General features: G+C 36.2%; 2 protein-coding genes across 8 annotated transcripts in view; one reads left to right on the top strand and one right to left on the bottom strand.

Annotated features, from left to right (window-relative positions):
- Positions 1-22,949, bottom strand: part of supt3h (SPT3 homolog, SAGA and STAGA complex component) — a 455,384-nt gene that overhangs the window by 388,333 nt on the left and 44,102 nt on the right. The window lies entirely within an intron of this gene.
- Positions 7,076-22,949, top strand: part of runx2a (RUNX family transcription factor 2a) — a 151,361-nt gene continuing 135,487 nt past the window's right edge. Inside the window, exon 1 of the mRNA XM_060851390.1 lies at positions 7,076-7,133. Within this exon, the coding sequence (XP_060707373.1) occupies positions 7,076-7,133 (58 nt within the window). The remainder of the gene's footprint in view (positions 7,134-22,949) is intronic.

The raw sequence follows: 22,949 nt of genomic DNA, 5'->3' as shown, positions 1-22,949 counted from the left end.
CACCAAATCCACACCGACCCGCCGAAGCGCAACCCACCCATTCCCCTAATTTACCTCTTTCCCTAACACTATGGGCATTTTAGCATGGCCAATTCACCTGCCCTGCACATCTTTGGACTGTGGGAGGAAACCGGAGCACCCGGAGGAAACCCACGCAGACACGGGGAGAATGTGCAAACTCCACACAGTCAGTCGCCTGAGTCGGGAATTGAACCCGGGTCTCTGGCGCTGTGAGGCAGCAGTGCTAACCACTGTGCCACCGTGCCACCCACTGTATAATTTCAGTTACATCACACTGTAAATTTTTGCTATAAATTCTGTGTTAGGATTGAGCCCTCCACTACTACCTGAAAGAGCGACGTTCTGAAAGCTAGTGTGTTTCCAATTAAACCTGTTGGACTATAACCTGGTGTTGTGTGATTTTTAACTTTATCCAGAATAGCCTGCCTACTGCTGAATCTTTCATTCAAAATTGACTAATTAGGACAGCCTTCTGTCCTCAATGTATAACGCATTATCTTACCTGCAAACTGTTCGTTGCATTCTATCCATATCAAGACCTGCTCACCCACCTTTACCAGCCTATAAAATTGCTGGACCATCTCCAATGCCTCCAACTTAAAGTTTTCATCCTTTATTTAACCTCCTTTATGGCCTCACTCCCTTATCTCTGAGACCTCCTTCAATTAAACAATCCCCAAGTCCAACAACCCTTCCCCACGATCATAAGAAAAATCCTGACTTAATATGCATTAAATGATGATTATCCTGAAGGTACTTTCACCAGTTCCCACTTGGCAATCGATTTGATTTTTGAGCCAAGGAACTAACTGATCTGAAGAGTAATAAATGTTGCACACGGAAACAGGATGTAGGGTCCAAATTCCACACTGCACAGGTTTTCAGTTTTCACTTTTCAGAGGGGAGGCTCAGGCTTTGCCAATCAGACATTTGTGAATATAATCTCCTTGATAAAGAGTCATCTAGATTCGAAACATTAGCTTGCTCTTTCTCTATGGATACTGTCTGACCTGCTGTGATCTCCAGCAGTTGTTTTCTTCAGTGCAGATTCCAGCAGCTGCAATAATTTGTTCCTATCCTTCCCCACATCTCTGCATGCCAATGACTGGCCATTATGCAACCCACCATGCTTTTGACCAGCAAAGTTCTAAAATATTAGGATTTGCTGCATAAATCCTTCTAATGTGCAACTTCTTCATATCCTTTAAGATTCTTTCATGAAGACTAGTTCTTTTGAAAAGCATTTCAAATGTTAATCTTTTGATGAGTCCTCCAAATGTTTGTTTCAGTATACATCTAGATTGTAATTTTATTTGTTCTATGAAGGCGTTGCTGGCTGGAGCAGCATTTACTGACCATCCCTAATTAGCCAGAGTGCAGATAAATGTGGTCTGGAGTCATATGTAAGCCAGACCAAGTAAGGATGGAAGTTTCCTTCCCAAATGGACATTAGTGAGCCAGTTGGGTTTTTCCAATGATCGACAAAGGATTCATGGGCATCAGTAGAATTTTAATTCCAGATATTTATTAAATACAAATTCCACCAACTGTCATGGCAGGATTAAAACCCAGGTCCCAGAACATAACCAGAGTCTCTAAACTAGCAGTCCAATGATAATCCACTCGGCCTTCACCTCCCCTCGGTGAATCTATTTGGGCATTTTTCTATGTTGGGTATTACATAAATGAAAATCTTCTCATCTGTCTGGCTTAAGGGACAACATGTTGGGAGCTTAACTGCATACAATGACTATGATAACCCACATCACCTTTAGTAGCATAAATATACTTCCTCCTGATCAGATTTGTTTTAGGAAGTATTTTAATATTAGTTGGTAATTAGTTATAACAACGGGACACCACAAGACACGTAATAAAAACAATTTTGCTCAGAATTTGTGACTGATGATGGCAAGACACCATCATTATTGTGAAACTGACACTAACTTTGATATCTACACATGCACAGTTAAAAGCAAAAGTTCAGAAGCTGATATTAGAAATACCCTGATCATCCATAGGGTGCACTGTTGCAGTACTGCAGATGCAATTCAACACAAATGTTAACATTTTATGTACAGCACTATTTAGAGCACAAATAGCATTTCAAATGTTAATTTGTTAATTGAGATTTAACTGAATTTTTAATCCATGTCCAAGTCATCATAACTAAACAAGCCACGTGATTTTTTGGTGAAAATAATTTGTTGTATATTTGATGTACAAGACAACTAAATGCTTTTAGGGATCAAATACAAAAGATTTCAGAACCAAGTATGGTCACCACATTCATTTCAAAAACCCTAACACATTATGCATTAAATAATAATTATCTTGAAGATACTTTCACCAGTTCCCACGAGTCAATTAATAAAAGAAGTGTTCAGATCAAATTTGGTTTTTGAGGCAAGAAACTAACTGATCAGAGAAAAGTAACAAATATTTCAGATGGAAACTGGATGTAGGGTCCAGATTCCACAATATACAGGTTTGCCTCTTAAGTATTTGCTTTTCGGAGGGGTGGCTTGGGTTTTGCCAATCAGGCTGGTGTACAATCTCTCCACACCAAAACTGAGAAAATCAACGTGCAGTCCTTCTGTAAACAACACTGACGTCCTAGGTCCAGCCAACACCTGCCACTCCTGGGATGTAGGGAATGGTGGAGGCATCAGACACAGATCAAGGAAGACAAAGAGACATGGAAGACAACAATCTCTCCCTCTATGCCAACAAAACAAAGGAGCTGGTCATTGACGTCAGGAAGCAGACTGGAGGACATGCCCTGTCTGTATCAATGGTGCTAAAGTGGAGGTGGTCAAGAGCTTCAAGATCCTAGGAGTAACTATCACTGATCTATCCTGGTGCATCCATGTCAATGCTACAGTCAAGAAAGTACATCAACACCTCTACATCCTCAGAAAGCTAAGGATATTCAACATGTCCACATGACTCCAACTAATTTTTAAGAGATACACAGTAGAAAGCATCCTATCTGGATGCATCCCTGCTTGGTATGACAACTGCTCTGTCCAAGGCCGCAAGAAATTACACATAATTGTGAATGCAGCCCAGTCTCTCACAGAAACCAGCCTTCTTTTCATTGACTCTGTCGACACTTCCCACTGCCTCGGGAAAGCAGCCAACATAATTAAATACCCCTCCCATTCTGGTTATACTCTCTTCCACCTTTTCCACCAGAAAAAAGGTTTGAAACACATACCAATAGATTTAAGAACAGCTTCCTCCCTGTTGATACCAGACTTATGATTGGACCTCTCATTTATTAGAGTTAAACATCTCTGCATTTTCTGTGTAGCTGTAACTGTAGATTTTGTATTCTATTCCAGACCATAGCAACACGATGGCTGGAGGAAGAGTGCCTCATCTTCGGCCTAGGAACCCTCCAACCACAAGGGATGAACTCAGATTTCACCAGTTTTCTCATTTCCCCTCCCCGCACCTTGTCTCAGTCCCAACCCTCGAACTCAGCACCACCTTCCTAACCTGCAATCTTCTTCCTGACCTCTCCGCCCCACCCCCACTCCAGCCTATCATCCTCACCTTTACCTCATTTCACCTATCGCATTTCCAACATCCCTCCCCCAAGTCCCTCCTCCCTATCTTTTATCTTAGCCTGCTTGGCACACCTTCCTCATTCCTGAAGAAGGGCTCATGCCCGAAACGTTGATTCTCCTGCTCCTTGGATGTTGCCTGACCTGCTGCACCTTTCCAGCAACACACTTTCAGCTCTAATCTCCAGCATGTGCAGTCCTCACTTTCTCCTATTCTATTCTATTACCCTGGTGTACTTATGAAAAGTATAACCTGTCTGGTTAGCACACAAGACAATACTTTTCACTGTAATTCAGATCATGCGACAAAAATAAATCAAATCAAAAGGGACATATAATACTTACGTAAATACCCATGTATTGAGAGATACACTAAAGGTTGATGTGGGCACCATTTTCCACATTACCTTGTGGATTCTTTTGTCAGCAATGTCATGCATGCAGGGTGGGTGCATTTTAGTTTAAAGTAAGTGACTCAAGAACATTATCCATGTAAAAGCTGACAGCTACATTCATAGAAACATTTTGCCTGAAAAATACTGATTATAAGTTTGACTTTTATATGAATAGACACACAGTGAGAAGTAGGTTATAATATGTGATTTTACTTCTCAATTCGCACTCTCAGAAATGTTCAATCTGATTGGCTTCTTAACCTGCTTAATAGAGAAATTGATGTTCTAGGTCCCTTTAAAATGTTTATAGAAAACATTCAACAAGATCAGTTGCTGAATATAAACTCTGGGCTATAATTTAAAAAGGTAAAGTAAGTTGAATACTTTTATATTAAGCAATTAGAGTTTTTAACTAAATGATGATTACAATGCATAGATATAATCCAATAACAATCATACCTAAAACTTTATTTCATTGTCTCAAAATTCTCATTTATCAAATAGTGAAGAAACCCATATTCTTTCCTGCTACAGAAGATGGATGGAAGTCAAAATATAAATTTAACTGTACTGTTCTTCGTAGAATACAGAACCCTAAAGCAAATTAATACAAAAATCAATTGTTAAGTATGAAGATAGGCAACTAACAATGTAGCAATACCCTGTCAAATGTGTAACTGAAACAAAGTCCTCTATCCTTAAACAGATCAGTGCTACTGATATCCACGTTACAATGCCAAAAGAGGACATCTGTATTGAATCGTAAAAATATCTCCAACTGTTGACTAACTACAAACAAATTAAATTGCTTGCTTTTAGCTCTACAGTTCAGCTTCCACTACACCAAATACAAATGGATAGTGGCAACAACAGGCAGACAATTAAAGCTGTCTCTCGTTTGATCTTTCCAAAACACTAACAGAATACATTCTAATGGTAAACAATTATAACTTTCATTCTAGATGTTACAACGTCGCAGAAAATCTGTTGTAAAATTATGAAAGGTTTACAGTTTGAGTCTCTCCAATAAACCATTGCTGAATCTTTATCATCTTGGAATCTGGGATAACTCAACAGCTTCTACAATGACATCTGCAATATTAATTCATCAAAACTAATCAATGTTGCTGGTTTAAAATAATTCAAAATCTCTCAAATATGCAACATGTCAAGAAATGATGAGATTAGTAAACCACTTGTGACAGAGCCAACATAACTCTCACATCGCGACCCAAATCACTGCTACAGATTTGTGTACTCTACCTAAGAGTAACTATTTTCCCCATTTTCTCTATGAATACTTAGGACTATGAGCAGAAACTTTGAATACTTCTTTTGCATTACAGATGAGAAAATTCTTGTCTTATAATTAAATATACTTCATATGAAATTATTTCTAACTCTCACCTATAATACTGTACCACAACTGAATTTGAATTTACTTTTAAATTTACCTTCGCAGAGAATTTCTAAAGATTGATTTCAATGTGTTTTTGGTTTCGAGATCTGCAGTTCAAACTGATTTACTTCAGTGTGACTAAGTTTAAAATCCCTTGTGAGAACAAAATGTGGAACTTAGACATCGAACTTTCTGCAAAATTAATGAAGTACATGGGAAAAGAAAATTTTTTTTTATATAAAGTATCCTAAACAACTTTTACCGAGCATCTTGACCTCATGTGCCTTTTATTATGTGATCCTGCCAATCAAAATATAAATCCAAAAAGTAAACCAAAACCTACAACCAGTTACAATGGTACACTATTACTGACATCATTTAGCCTTCAAATTATTTGATAATTCCTCAACTAGTAAATTTTAAACACAGGACAGTAATAATCTTGAAGATCACATTAATATGTATGAGTATGTGGAAAATTTATAAAAGAACCTTACATGGGAATTTGGTGACAAACACTTCTCTAATACTTTAAATAGAAAGATTTTATTTGCTTAATTGATATGCAATAACATATGCTGATCAATTCAAATAATTGATGAATGAAAAATTCTGTAACATTTAACTGAAATAAGTAATTTACTACATTTTTTATTCAAAACAAAGATCCCAGACAGCAACCGAAAACATAATACGCACTAAGTCTTGCACTGGAATCTCAAAGCTTGTAGTTTGACAAGATGAAGTTACAGTACAGAATACACAAATAACCTTCTGGTAACCAGACGTAGCATTGGTGACATTCTTTCAAAAAGGAGCAGCATGATGTTAACAAGGATTTAGGGAGTGGGGGTGTGTAGAACAAGGTTGGTGATGAAAAATATCACTCCGAAAAGAAACAAATAAATAAGACTGTCTCAACAATAGACAAATGCACTGATTAACTGTAAAGTCATCACCAATCTAAAAAACTTCACATAACATCTGTCAGCAAGTTATGTTTGAAATGACATTGCATTGGTAAGATTAAACTGAGCACTGCAAGTCATTCCTGCTGCCCATATGCTTCATCTGTAGATGAGTTTGTTCTTTTTCTCCCTTCACTGCATTTGTAATGCTGTCTAAATCCCCATGAGTCATATAACTTAAAGCTGGTCCTTCTTTATGCCAGGAAGAGTCCACCACAAGTCTTTTGTCGAAAATCCACAGGGATAGGCTGTCCCACTTTGCTTTGTATATCATGATGTCACAAGCCATGTGATTCAGCTTCTCCAGTAAGAGTACATGAAGAGTTTAAAGCTTATGCTTTTTGGATTGTGTGAATGCTTCATTCGCCTCACAAACAACCACAGAACCACAAGTGCGGTGCAACTTTCTCTCCAGAACGACAAGAGAACCTCTGGTTCTAAATGGTTAATCTCCGCAGGTCACTACCAGCCACCAAGACCAACTCTGTCAGTAAGTGCCTGCTAACCACAGCCTTTACAGTAACTACTTGCCCATCAAATGTTTATTTGTCTTATTTGCATGTTGTATGCTATTTTGTGGCCAACAAGTAAATGACATCAAACAGCTCACCTAAGCACCGCTGGCAAGCTCTTAAACTTCTCTGCAATGGTTATATTTTCAGTTTAAGACTTCGAGGGACACCAAAACCACAAGCAAAAAGTATATTTGAAAGTAGTAGTATGGCATCTAACAGCCTGTTCAGTTCAGTCACATCATGTCAGCAAAATTTCTTCTGGGGTAAGTACAAATCGTATATTCCTTTACATTAGAAATGGAATTTTACTATAAATATTTCCATTTTGTACATGCGTATATAACCTACTAATTTGCTGATTAATACTAAACTTTGCTTCACAAGCTTACTTATGCAGTAAAAGTGAGGCAACTGAAAAATAAAGCAGTTATGAAACTGACTGGATATTTTAAAAACTCAATAAAAGCAAACTTATTCCAAATAGTAAGGTTTTTGGTTTCTTCACATTTACATGTAAAACAAGATGATTTAAAATTGAAAGCATGAAAAATGCTTTGTGGAAATGAGATAATGCCTATTTGTCACTAGAGGACTATAACCTATCTTTTCCCATCCAACATTTCTGTGGTGTACATTTCTTTCGGGATAAAGAAACAGAACATATTACAAACAAATTGAAGATGGTCTATAAAACATGTAGATAATAATATTTTAGTTTTAACTTTTTAACTACAAAAGAGAATGAGGATGATAAGGATAAGCCTATTTATAAATAAGTTCATTCAATCACAGCAACACATTATATTGGTTACTACTTTGTATAGGAAGCATACAGAAGATTTTTGATATTTTTATTATGGATTTGTGAGTATGTAGCTGACCTGGTTTTACTGCTCAAAATAGAATATACCTGCCTTCCCTTAACAGCGAGGACACTGTACTCACTGACTACTAAAGAGTTTAGAATATTTGTAAATCTTAATTTTAGAACTAGTAGCATGTTTTGCATGCCTACAATTATATTTAATCTCAACATCAACTGACATGATTAAAAGTAAATAACCAATGTCTTCAAAATGTATGGCCCTGATGAAGCGCATTTGCCCTGAAGCGCATTTTCCTGCTCCTTGGATGCTGCCTGACCTGCTGTGCTTTTCCAGCACCACTCTATCTTCACTCTTCAAAATGTATGCCCAGACATTTAAATCCTTGACATATCTTAACAATAAATGGGAACTTTTGTGGGAAGCAACATAGAATCACTTTTAATTAAAATGAATGCAATTTATCTGCACTAACTACATTAAACTAATAGTGATTAAAAAGCACCAACAGTAAATGAATAAAATTAGTGGAATGTCAAGACACTTGCTTTAAAAAAAATTATAAATAGAAACATTTCATAGAATTTTCCTAAGAGACAACATACAATCACATCAAAAGAATCTATGGTGTTGCTTTCAACTTCCTGCAGGTTTTAGGTTATTCTTCTGCTTCACATAAGTAATCACATTGAGATTTCATATTTTACAATTTTCAGAGAACAAGAAAATTTTCTGGAACATCAAGAAATAATTTAAATTTCGTAATAAGCCAATGTGTTCATGTGAAAATAAATCACAAAGTGACAAAACTGATTTATTGTTCATATTTTACAAGTGATCTGTTGAACTTTTCATCTCACAACTGAGGACTTACATGCATTGCAATACATTTTTGTCTTAAATCTCAAGTATTACTTCTACTTCATACTTGTGCATTCATAGTCTGATTTTCCAAAGCAGAGAAACTCCAACTAACAAAGACAGGTGGTAAAATGTCACAAGCACATTGTTTACTATAACTAACATAACATGTCAAGGAGAAATCCAGTTTGTGAATCAACTAAATGACTAATTACAGACAATGCCAAGATAGTCCCTTCTTTTCTTCTATGCCTCTCTACTGACTACACAGTCATACATCCCTATACAATGTTAGGTTATTGCATAATTAAGCACTGCAGCAACTTTTATCCTTCCTGCCATATTCTACAAAGAGTGCACAATTAAAATGTTAGTCCTGGTCAGTTGCTCGATATATTGTAATTAACATAGCTCAGAGTTATATTTGGTATTACTAACAAAGTTGTGGATCCAAAAATAAATTCAGTCCAGTTGAGCGCTGAAGGAAAATTAAAGAAAAAGGAAGCATTTGTTATAAAAACAGGTGCCAAATCTTCACAGAATTATAAACTGTTTTTGTAAGTCACTGGTAATAACATCCGCTGAGTAGCTGGGCCACATTATTTAAAGGTCTACAACAGATAATGCTGGTTTACAGCTGTGAATATTCTATTTAACTAGAACTTCCAAACAACAGTTGGAAAGGCTTGTTTTCTTGGATCCAGATAGAGTAATAACTTGTAATTTTGAAAAATAGGTTTACATAGTCGCTTCACAGAAATGTATTATTTCATGCTTGAAATCAAATTCTAAATATGCTTAATGCATAGAGTATCAATTATTTATTCTATGATTTAAAATTAAATTATAAATACACAGCAAGCCTTAAATGTTAGTTCTCCACTATTCCTTCGAGATGAAGAGACTGTAAATTAAAAGCAGGATATTAAATGATTTTGAATGTTACAATAAAAAATATTTCTTGTTCCAGAGCAAAATTTTTATTTATCTTCTTGCAGAACCATCAAAAGATGTACTACAATATTTACACTCCCATCCCCCTTAGAGTACTCACCTGGGATAAGCTGTAACTTCTGTTAAGGCCATATAGGATAAAGAACTAAAATTTGAAACAAGTAACTTATTTGACGAATCAGGCAATACGTATGAAACGCTTGGGCGTGAAATTATATTATTTAATAAAACAGTAGTACACTAACAGTTTATTAATAAATTAAATTCACAAACAAACTAACACAAGATTTTGTTAAAATTGATGATAATCAACATTGATCTCGAGTAAGTGCTGGCTAGAATTTTAATAGCTGAATCCATGTTAACTCGGCCCAGTACCCTAAACAACAAATGAGTTACACTAAGACTGCACATTTTAATTACTGAACCTGAATGTTCTAACTTTATTAATACAATACAGCAATGAAAATCCAATATTTCAAACACTCCCTTTACTTTGGAATAAATTCTGTATACAATGATACATATATAGCTTACATTTTAAAAATGCTCCTCAGAAGAGTATTATTCACTAACAAAACAGGCAATATACAAAATGATTACACTGATAATTTTCAAGCCTTTGTTTCTAGTACAGTTATGGAAAGTGCATTGCATTTCAGTATGCTAAATTAGCAGTACAAAAACATGTCTGAAAGTCAAAGCACTTTTTCTAAGAGTATAGTGAAAGAGTGAAGAATTAAGTAAACTAAGCGCGTGTGGAGACACAGATAACACTCATCACAATATTAGTTTTGCACTGCTCTTTACATGATTAAAGCGCATAATTATTCATTTTTCAGACTGATGTTCTGAAAAGCAAAGTTTGTCTACTAGTTTCAAATTGAAATTAGAGACAGACAGAATACAAAACCTTTTGTTAAAATTCAAAGGCAGCGTCAATCCCATAAGTGGAACCATCCAGGCACTATATGTATAATTATTTAGCCCTTTCACCACCTCCAATGTTTAGCAAGGACCATATTAAATATAATTTAAAGCACATTTACAAGTCAGAGTTCTTTAATGTGTAACTAATTCAAATTTTTCAAGTCTGTCATTGAAATGTATTTAATTTTGAAACTGAATTTATAAAAATGAAAAATATATCCAGTACTCAATGCTGCATGTTACAACTTTTATATAAAAGTGAGGAAGAAAAGATCTTGTTATCAAACTAGACATCTTGTTTGTGTAAACTCCGGAGCCAATTAAACAAAACTCATAATTGAACACATCAGTTAGTCCGAAACAAAATGTATCCTGTGTGTGGTGACTTCTAACGTTTTTTAAATCATTTTGCAATAAATTCTGTTGGAAAGGAAGGAAAAGGTATTCACACGTATATCCCATCTTTCATAACCTCAAACAATCCAGAGTACTTTATAGATAATTCAGTACTTATTGTAGTATATTCATTGCCACATCAAAGGAAAGTGTTGCAGCAAATATAACTATAGTTATAAACTGTATAAACTTATAAACTCTTCTTTCTTAAAGAGCTAGGTGATAAATTGTTGAGGACTCTTGTTTTAGTCATATTTGTTCAGGTATAAATATTGACCAAATGTTCTGAAAATTTCCCTACTTTTAAAAAAGCTGAAATTTTGTGATGAAAATTCTAAAGGCGTCTGCTTTAATAAATTTCCTCTTTCAAACATATTTTCCACAATCCGAGCGTTGTAATGTCTTAAACCTAAAAAGATGGACCCATTTGATTCAATCACTGTGAAAGACATTCTGAACTGTGTAAGGCACAGAATAATGCCTGAGAGAGAAATTAATTAGCAGTTCTCCTGGACTAGTTATCCTGAGAGTCTCAATCCTCAACTCTAACAGTTCTCTAAGATTTTTATTCTTCAAGTGCTTATGTTACTGAAATGTTAACTTGAAAGTAATCTTAATTTCATTTAAGCAAACATTTACCCTTAAGATAATGCCAAGTTCAGATAGAAGTTTCATTATTTTGCTTCCAGAAAAATATTGTAAGTAGTTACCTATTGAAACAGATGCAAAATTTTGTTCTAGTTCAATAATACATTTATTTCTCACCCAGGTGGGTTATCAAACTTTATTAACAAACTTCAAAATTAACTTTCCACTCAGCATCACATTTACAATTCATATCTGATGGACCCAAGCCACAAATAGCCTATTTTCAGAAAAGCCAACATATCAACCAATAACCATTTAATGGAAGGAAAGGCTAAATACAGTGTATAACAAACAATGCAATTACGGACAGATCACACAACAAATTTAAAATAACCTTTCTGGGGAAAATTTACAATTAGTATAAGTTTAGAATTTATTCAGCAGTTAACCTACGATCAAGGGAGCCAAACATTTCTACTTCGCAAACTACAAAAATTCCGATAACTCAACATTATGGGGATTTTATTTCAAAAAATGTAAATGGAATGATTTCATGTATCACTTTACAGACAAAACTGGATGACACATGCACTTCAAAAACATTAATATCACATAGAATATAATATAACCAAGTGAATTGCTATAATCACCACAAACAAAAAGATTTAAGTTCTATCACAATCTCTCTTGCTGTATACCTAGGACATCTTTTGTAATAGAACAATCAATGCACTTCACAATGATTTTACCTTCATAACTGCCACTTCATACATGATTGCAGCCGAACAGCTTTAATTCAAGAATCCCTACAATGTGGAAACATCAAGATCACACCATCCCTCCAAAGAGCATGCCACATAGATCCACACTTCCTACCCTATCCTGTATCCATACATTTCTTATGGCAAGCCTACCTAGCCTGCACATCCCTGGACACTATGGGGCAATTTAGCATGGCTATACATAACCTGCACATCTTTGGACTGTAGAAGGAAACCATGGCACCTGGAGGAAACCCAAGCAGACACAGAGAGAATGAGCAAATTCCACACAGACAGTCACCCGAGGGTGGAATCGAACTTGGGTCCCTGGCAGTGAGAGATAGCACTGCTAACCACTGAACTACTGTGCCACTGTGATCTGACTAAATCAAAGTCCATGCAGGTTTTCTATCTCACAATTATTGGGAGAAAGAAAAGTTATCACTCATAAAAAGGTTATAGCAGCATTTATGAATAAACAATACTATAAACATTCGTTAGATTTCTTAAAAAAAAAATTATCTCAGTCACTGCACACAAGATATATTGCCTTTGCAGAGCACTGCTTCATTCTTACTTTTGCACCGTCAGGTAAAGCATAAGAACACCTCCAAGTAATGTTGCAGAGGTACCTGGTTTTACTTTAGAGAGAAAATCTTAGCTAGTAGGGTTCATCAGATTGTCTGAAAGAGTTAATTCTTTTACAACCTACAGTTAGGAATAATCAGAAACATTAGACAACCATCAAAAGCCAATAACATATTTAGAACAAAGAACATTTCAACGCAGTACAGGCCCGTCAGCCCTTGATGTTGTTTCGACTTGTGAAACCAATCTGAAGTCCATCTAACCTACACTATTCCATTCTCGTCCATATTTTTTTATGTAGCACCTTTATATGACAGATTTGATTTTTGATTTGCTTAATTATTGTAACGTGTACTGAGATAGTGAAAAGTATTTTGTGTGCTAACCAGATAAATCATACCTTACTCAAATACATCATGGTAATAGAACAGAATGCAGAATATAGTGTTACAGCTACACAGGAGGTGCACAGAAAGATCAATTCAAATAAATGACAGGTCCAATCAGAAGTCTTATAATGGCAGAGAAGAAGCTGTTCATAAATTTGTTGGCAAGCGTTTTCAAACGTTTGTATCTTTTGCCCAATGGAAGGAAGTGGAAGAGAGTAAAGCCAGGATGGGAGGGTTCTTGGATTGTGTTGGCTACTTTCCCAAGACAGTGTAAACTGAGTCAATGAAAGGAAGGTTGGTCTTCACGATGGACTGGACTGCATTCGCAACTGTCTGTAATTTCTTGCAGTCTTGAGCAGAGCAGTTGCCATACTAAGCTGTGATGCATGCGGATTGGACACTTTCTATGATGCATCTGAAAAATCCTTCAGTGTCACTGTGGACATGTCAAATTTCCTTAGCCTTCTGAGGAAGTAGACACGTAGACGTACTTGCTTGACTGTTGTGTGTATGTGGATAGACCAGGACATATCATTAGTGATGTTGGCTCTTGGGAATTTGAAGCACTCAACCACCTCCACCTCAACGCCACTGATTTAGATAGGGACATGTCCTCCACTCTGCTTCCTGAAGTCAATGACCAGTTCCTTTGTTTTGCTGCTATTGAGGGAGAGACTGTTATCTTAACACCATGCCACTAAGCTTTCCTGTACTTGGTCTTGTCTTTGCTTGTGACCCATTCCACTGCAGTAGTGTTATTAGCAAATTGTAAATGAAGTTAGATCTGAATTTGGCCACACAATCATGAGTGTATAAGAAGTGTAGTAAGGGGCTGAGTACACAGCCTGCAGAGCACCAATGTTGAAGATTTTTGTGGAGGAGATATTGCTGCCTATCCTTACTGATTAGGGTCTGTGGGTCAGGAAGCTGAGGATCCAATTGCAGAGGGGGTGCAGAGTCCTAGGTTTTGCAGTTTGGAAAGGAGTTTTGTTGGAATTGAGGTGTTGAAGATGGAGCTAAAGTCAATAAATAGGAGTCCTTATTATCCAGACGTTCCAAGGATCAATGTAGGGAAAGGAAGATTGTATTTACTGTGGACCTACAGTGAAAGCAAGCAAACTGTAGTGGATTAAGGCAATCTGGGAGGCGGGAGTTGATGTGTGCCATTACTAACCTCTCAAAGTACTTCATAATGACTGATGTCAGAGCCACCAGGCAATAGTCTTTAAGGCACGTTACCCAATTTTCTTTTGGCACTGAGGTGATAGTGGCCTTCTTTTGAAGCAGATAGGAACCTCAGATTGTAGTAAGGAGAGGTTAAAGATATCTACAAATACTCCTGCCAGCTTGTCTGGACAGGATCTGAGTGCACAGCCAGGGACTCCATGTGGTCCAGTTGCTTTCTGTGGGTTCACCCTCAAGAAGGCCAATCTGACTCTGCACATACAGGCGCATTCAAAAATACCAGGACAGGTGCATCATTTCACTGACCTTCTGTTCAAAATAAGCATATGATGTACTGAGCTCAACAGGAAGGGAAGCATTGTTGTCAGCAATTCTACTTGACTTCGATTTGTAGTTTGTTTTGTCATGGCAGCCTTGCCACAGTCAACGTGTGTTGATGTGCTCAGCTTTCCCCAGAGCACTTTATAGAAGCATTCCAAATTATGACACGGATATGATAATATTAGGTTTAATGACCAAATGTTTGGTAAAAGAAATGAGTGTCAAGGAGCATTTTCAAGGAGGAAAGAAAGGTAAAGGAAGAAAGTGGAAGAAAGGTGATGCAGGGTGGTAGATATCCACAAGTTTAGGATCTAGGCAAAGGAAGGCACAATTACTAATGCAGACATTAAAATCAGGGTTGCTTAAAAGACTAGAATTATACGAGTGCAGATATTTCAGAGGGGTTGAGAGACTAAGAGATCCAAAAAGGAATGAGGTCATGAAATGTCTGTAAACAAGTATGTTAACTTTAAGATCAAGACACTGCCTGTCCAAGAATTGATGTAACTTGGTGACCACAGGGATAATAGGCAAAATAGAACAGGGACAACAGGCTTTCTGCTTACAAAGGGAGTCCAGAAGGAATACATTGGAAAAAGGTAACAAAGACACAAATTAGGGTCGCAGCAGATGAGCCAAGCCAAGATGTTTCCATGGAGATTGAAATAGGTAATCTCAGTAATGACATGAATCTCATCTCAGCATGAAATATAATGCCAAGACTGTGAATAGACTGATTTAGCCATTGTATGTTAATGGGAGGGATCTAATTGATAGCTAGACAAAGTTTGGAGCAAGAATTAACTTTTATAGGATGACAGAAAGGTTAGGACACAGGAGCAGCCACTCAGCCTACTGTGACTACAATTGTTAAATGAACATAAATAACTTGTACCAATCTCCTGATTCCTCTCCGTACCCCTGCACATGATCTTTATTCAAATAATCATCCAATGCCTTTGAGTGATAGATTTAAACCTGCCTCCATTACACTTCCAGGCAGTGTATTCCATAACTTAACACTGAGTGAAAAGGTTTTGGTTTCTTATTTCACCCTTGCTTATTTTGCATTTCACTTTTAAAAGCCCAGGAGTAGCCATCTGGGAGAACATGCAGCATTAAAAATGTAGTATTTATTTTAAGATATGAGAAAGTGAAGACTGCAGATGCTGGCCAGTCAGAGAACAAAAAGGGTGGGACTAGAAAAATGCAACAGGTTAGGTGGCATTCGAGGAGCAGAAGAGTCGACATTTTTGTCATAGGCTCTTCATCAGAAACGTTATTCCGAATGAAGGGCTTATGCCCAAAACATCGACTCTCCTGCTCCTCTGATGCTGCCTGATCCACTGTGCTTTTCCAGTGCCACCCTTTTTGACTGATGTATTTTAAGAAATTGCAATTACAATTATTTTAGTTAGAAAGGCACTTTGTTTTCTATCCGACCATGTATCTTCCAGACCAGATACTCAAGTAAATTAGGCTTCTGGATTAATCACAATGGCAGTTACTAAAACTAAAAATAACAAAGTAGTTTTGTACCACCACAATGCTTGTATTAACTGATTGAATGTTGAAGTTATGCCAAACAGAATACTGCCTTTGACAGAATCTTAATTCAAAGAATATTGAAATTTTATAGTTAAAGCATGGTTGTTAATAGGACAAGATATATTCTTAGAGGATAGAGTAGCTCCAAATAGCTCGTAAAACAAACCACTTATTATTCAAACAAACAATCTTCTTTGTTGAAGCAAAGCAACTGAACTAAGTAGACAATGTGTTTCCCAACACCAATTTTCAACTTTTTCAGCAACATTAAATGAAACTCTCTTTTTTTGATTTAAGTAAATCTACGACTGCAATGTGACCAGGGGTTTTTTTGTCCATAGACAGTAGACATCCACAAAGCCAGCCAGACATCCTCCCTTTACCACATAACCCCAACAAGAAACTATTTTAATGACTGGGTCTGGGAGTTTTGTTGGGGGGTTGGAGGAGGAGATGTAATTAGAAGCCAGATGGTGGCAAATAAGACGACTTGATTATTCACCCATTTCTTTTCATCTACCTACAAACTGTTAGCTTATATACAAGGGGCATATTAAAGCAATTCAACAAAAAGGTTAGAGGCTATTTTAGCATGTAAAGAGCATTTTGACACAAAGCAATACAGATAGACTTTCTTCATTAGCCACAAATAACATATACATTCTCCTTCCATTTCTCATGGTTAAAAATACAATTGACTGTACTTGGAGCACCCAATAAATTTTGCATCCATGACCTTGAAACATGGACCATGTGTTTGTAGGCTATGAGGTAGGTTTGCACAGTTTAAGTTAGAGGTCAGGTTTTTCATGTTGAGTTATTTAATACTATATGCCCGCTACTCAGGCACTATAGCCCAATTAATTTTTATTTATAACCATCTAAGTTAGATATTTTTTTTCCTAAAGCTTTCAAAATATCTCAAATTTATTACAACATTGTCATAGCTGTTTTACTGCCTGGCTCACAGCAGAAAAACGTGAGGTTTCAGTGACTTCCACATGATTACTTATGTTCCTAACTGATGTTTTCAATCAGAAGTTTAAATTTCCCTGATATAAAGGTCATTCATTTAAATTAAACAAAAGTGCTTTCAGCAAGTTTTCTACCAAAATAAAAATTTAGAATAAAAGGAAAACCAGATTTCTCAATTCTTAGCAATAATTATTTTATACACATTTACAAAATTAAAGCTTATTAAAGTCACAGGCTTTGTGAAGTCTTCTGAATTTAACATTCCAATGAAAGAAAAAGAGAATTGACGACCAACATTAACTAAAACTTTTAACAATGTTTTGCAAAGAATATATTTACAAAGTTGTAGAGGAAAATATCAAGCTAGCATTTTAAAACAAAATTTACATTTTATAACAAAACAGAATACAATGAGTCAAACTTTCTTCTCCCCTAAATTGTAGCAACAGCAATTGCGCAGAAGCTAGTTCCATTTCACTTTACATTCAAAGCATTGTGTTTACTGGTATGCATTATCACAAGATAAATAATGGTATTTAAGCAGAATTCTAAACCTCCACTAATATAGATTTTAAATGCAAATATGTAGATGTTTAATGAATACTGATCGTTGCTAACAAATACAAGTCAGCTTTGAATAGCAGCATTACAATTAAATTGCAATTTGAAACAGTTTTACTTCCTGTCATAAGAAAAACAAAGCGATTTAAAAAAAATTAATACTTGCTTTTAAATCAACAGTAATGCCATTGTCATTGTCAGGTATTATTTATTTCATATCCAACTATACCAAAATTTTTAAGTTTCTTTCACAGCCCTAACCTCTAAGTTGCAAACTCTTCTAATCAGTTTCCTCATGAAATAATCTATGCCAGTGGTCAAACAATTAAACAAACATACAAAATTAAGCAATTTTAAATCAAAAATACATAATCTATACAATAGAGGATGTGCAGTTTTGGGCCTTTAAAGTGTTGCTTGAAATGTTCTTCGCCATTCTATCTAAAATTAGAAAATGATGAGTAGTGTTAGCCAGATCACCAATTCTCAGGATGATGTTAAGTTCATAACACTTTCTCCTTCACAAATTGTTCACCAGTCAGAAAGGTCTTACTGAGTACAACTTTCACTGCTACTTTATTTAAAAAACAGCTATATTATCCACAACATCTTTTCATAGTATTATTACCATTGAAGAACATTCAGGGTGGATAAATTTATTGCATGTCCATAAACCTTCCATTTTTCTTCGCACGTATGTTGAATAATGTCAAAGTGGCTAATGCAAGTCACATCTTTCCATGTTCAACCAATAATCAGGCAATAAAAGAAACTGTGTTAAAAACTAAAGATGCAAGTAATTTATTGTCAAGGAGTGTGTGAAATTTTTAAAGTTACCGATTGATAGATAAAAATGAGAGATGTTGAGAATATGACGAAATAAAAAAAACAAAAAGAATGCATGATGCAAATCAGGTTAACTTATCAAAGAATAATTAGTCCAAAACTGACAAGTTTAAAGGGAAACAAAGCGGAAAATAAAATTGACAGTGATAATGAGAAGAGAATGCAGTTGACATAAAAGTTAACCAAAAAAATCTATCAATTCTGAGGAAGGATCACTGGACCCAAAACATTAACTCTGATTTCTCTCCAGAGATGCTGCCAGGTCAGCTGAGCTTTCCCAATATATTTGTGTTTTTGCTTCCAAAAACCCATCAATATGTCATCTCTGATTGACCTTCGATGGTCATAGCCCACAAAAAAGTGTTGTCAGAAATGTAGTAATGTCACTCGATTTTCAAATGTAGTTGCAGTACAAATTACAAACTAGTAAGTAGGTAATAAGAGGTAGAATGAGCCTCAGGGACAATGAAGGTCATATGTGTTTAGAAGCACAAAGAGGATACTGACATGCACAGTAGCAGAAAAGGTAGTGTTAATGCATGGAATAAAAATTAATAAAAGAAAATAATAGAAACACTGCCCATGGATAAGATTAGATGACCAACCCAGTCAGGATGTCTTGCATGTCAAGTTGCAAAAGCAACTGGGAGTGGAGATAGCAGAAATTCTTGCCCCATAAATTCTCCAATCTTCCTCACATATGGAGATGGTGACAGACAATTGATGAATGGCAAATGTGACACCTTATTCACATAAGAGTGCATGATATTCTGAGGAACTAAAGGCTGGTCAGAATAACACTTGCGGTAAATAGCATTTTAGAAAAGAAACACAGAGAAAAGAATTAACAGGCACTTGGAAAAGCTCAAGTTAATGAAAGATAACCAGGTTTGTAAAAGGCAGATCATATTTGACTAAGGTAATTTTCTTTTGATGAAGCAGCAGAGAGCAATGATGAGCAGAATACAATGAATGCTGTCTATATGGATTTGAAGACAGCACTTAAAGCACCACATAAATGTCAGTTAACAAAACGGAGGTTCATATAATAGGAATGTCACAGGAATTAAAAGTAAAAATAACTTTAGAATAGGAAACGAGTTAAGGTAAATGGCTGCTTGTTCACATTTTTAGTGAGCATGTATTTGCAGTTATCACTTTGTGAAAGCTGCGAATGAGAAGTTTGCTCAACAAGAAAAATCAAAATCCATGATTTGAAGGCTATTACTTTATTACACATTTTTGTGAAAGATAAACTTTCATAAAAATTTTGAAAGGACATTGAAAATATTTGAAATTTACATTGCACCTGGACTAAGTACTTTCACCATTCCAAAGGAGTTCTACACAAGTTATTTTTGCTGTTTTATAGCAGACACTGTATGCCCAAGATTCTGCCAATGTGGAACAACAAATTAATAGGAACTCAATGGTATTGATCAAAGCTACACAGAATCTACCACACAGCTGCAGGATATTCATATACAATGGATCTACATCAGTCGTAATTCGCCACGAGAGCTACATCTCACTCCAATTACTGATTCCATCCTGCGCCCATGTCACACCGAGCCTCCAAAGAGCATCCCACCCAAACCTACCACCCACCCTACCCCTGTAAGCCTGCACTTATCATGGCTAATCCACCTGGTCTGCACATCCCTGGGCACTATGGGCAATTTAAGATGGCCAATCTCCCTAATCTGCACTTCATGTGACTGCAAGCTCTACATTGTCCTTCCTTACATCATATCAGAGGGCCTTTAAAATCCATTGACCTACAGCAAAAATCGAATGACTTAAAATTTGAGACAAAATAGCAGATTTCCTGAAAGTTACAATAATATACTTCACTTCAGGTCACCTTATTACAGTTGCTGCTAAAGTTAACAGTGAATTTATTTTTAAATGATAAGTTCACAAAATCTTGTCACATCACAAACATGCACATTTAATGCACAAATTAAAATTTAAAACAAATAATGAAGCATTTGAGCTTGAATAATGTACAGAGATCCCCACTTTCTCATGAAACACTACAAGTGAAATATTTGTTGGACATAGGGTCAGTTAGACTTGAAACATCAGTTCTTTTCTCTCCTTACAGATGCTGCCAGACCTGCTGAGATTTTCCAGTATTTTCTCTTTTGGTTTCAGATTCCAGCATCCACAGTAATTTGCTTTTGTTTGCAATATTGTTTATCATAAGCAACAAAGGTGCCACAATCATGGTTAAAGTAGCTATGTTCAAAACAAGTAGAAGCAGGGCATGATTCTCAATCCAATATTAAATGATAACTATATCTTTCGTTCAGCAGCACAATTCATCAATTTCAGCCCTCATCATGTATTTATTGATTACTCCAGTGGGTTGAACTTTGAACTGGAACAGAAAAAAAAGTGAATAAACCACATAGGGCTTCCAATCATAGATTAGGAATTCATATTCTAAGCTCTCTATTTGTTATTTTTGCATACTTGTCAGTTAAGCAAGATTACGGTGGCACTGTGGCTCAGTGGTTAGCACTGCTGCCTCACAGCACCAGAAACCTAAGATCGATTCCAGCCTTGGTGACTGTCTGTATGGAATTTGCACATTCTCCCCATGTCTGTGTGAATTTCCTCCGGGTGTTCCGGTTTCCTCCCACAGTCCAAAGATATGCAGGTTAGGCGAATTCACCATGGGAAATTGTCCCATAGTGTTTAGTAATGTGTAGGTTAGGTGCATTAGTCAGGGGTAAATATGGGAGATTGGTTCTGGGTAGGTTACTCTTCGAAGAATCGGTGTGGGCTAGTCGGGCCAAAGGGATTATTTCCACACTGTAGGGATTCTATGATTATCAGAACATGAGAAAAGACAATCACTGCGTAATGATTGTTTTGTGTTTTGTGCATCACTACTAAGATTACTTTCCTTTCCTAAGGTGTTACAGTAAATCACTTAGGTAATGGTCACTCAATCAGAACAATACCGGGCTTCTCTTTTAAAAACTTTGACTAAAAATGCAACACATCATTGTAGATGGTTTGGTAAAACGAAATAGACTGCACAAGTTGAAAATAAATCAGAAATTCATACAAGTACAACTATAATAATGTCTCTAACTTCTACTGTGAATCACATGTAATCAGTAAGCTGGTGTTTTGGAGCACAGCAATCTCATCAGCCACTGATGACACTTTTAAAGAGAAACAGAAATGGTAATAATTACTGACAATATGATTATTCTTCACAGATGTTGCTCCTTAAGTTCTATCGTGAACATTCATGAGAGATTAAAAGGAATATATTACAATTGAACCTACCACAATTATCATTCCAAAAACAGTTAAAGCAACCACTATTTTATTGATAATTAATCTATCTTTATGCATATAACAAATTCAAACTTTCAACAAAAACTCGACACTAGTTTCTGCCCGAAACGTTGATTATCCTGCTCCTCCGATGCTGCCTGGTCTGCTGTACTGTTCCAGCACAACATTCTCGACCCCATTCCCAGTATTAGTCAAGTCAACTTTCTCTGAATTGCCTCAACCCATTTATATTCTTCCTTAAATAAGAGGGCAAAAAACTGTGCAAGGTACTCAAGATGAGGTCTCACCAGTAGCCTTGTAACTGAAGGGAAACCTCCCAACTTCTGCACTTAATGCCCCTTGTGATGAATGATACTTGCAGTATTACATTATACACCGTTGCAATTTGTTTACGAGACACCCCAGATTCCTCTGCATTTCAAGGCTCTGCAATCTCTCACCATTTAAATAACATAATTTTTTTTTAAAATATTCCCTACCAAAGTGGTCAACTTCACATTTTCGCACATTATACTCTATTTTACACGACTTTTCCCACCTATTTAATCTACAACTTTGGTAACCTCCTAGTCATCATCACAATTTGTTTTCCTACCTATCTTTGTGTCGTAAGCGAATTTGGTAACCATATCTTCTGACCCCTCATTTAAGTCATTTACATCAATTGTAAACAGTTGAGGTCCCAGCAACGATCCCTGTGGCAACCTGCTTGTACATCTTAACAACCTGAAAGGGACTCAGTTACATATCTTCTTTGCTTCCTATTCGCCAGACAATTTTCAATCCATGTCAATATGCTACCTCCTACACAGTGTTCATTTTCTGCAATAACCTTTGATGTGGCAACTTATCAAATGCACTCCAGAAATCTAGATATACAGCCTCTAGTCATCAAGTCCTGAGGTGGGATTTAAACCTAAGCTTCTGACCCAGAGGTAGGAACACTACCAGAAAATCTAACACCTATCTAAATAATATTAGCTTGAAATAACAGTAATACCTCTCTAATGTCATAATTACACTAGAAGTTTTGA

The sequence above is a fragment of the Hemiscyllium ocellatum genome, chromosome 3 (genome assembly GCF_020745735.1).
Source record: "Hemiscyllium ocellatum isolate sHemOce1 chromosome 3, sHemOce1.pat.X.cur, whole genome shotgun sequence".
In the NCBI taxonomy this organism is placed as follows: domain Eukaryota; kingdom Metazoa; phylum Chordata; class Chondrichthyes; order Orectolobiformes; family Hemiscylliidae; genus Hemiscyllium; species Hemiscyllium ocellatum.
The sequence above is the reverse complement of the archived record's forward strand: the minus strand, read 5'-3'. Positions and strand labels throughout refer to the sequence as shown.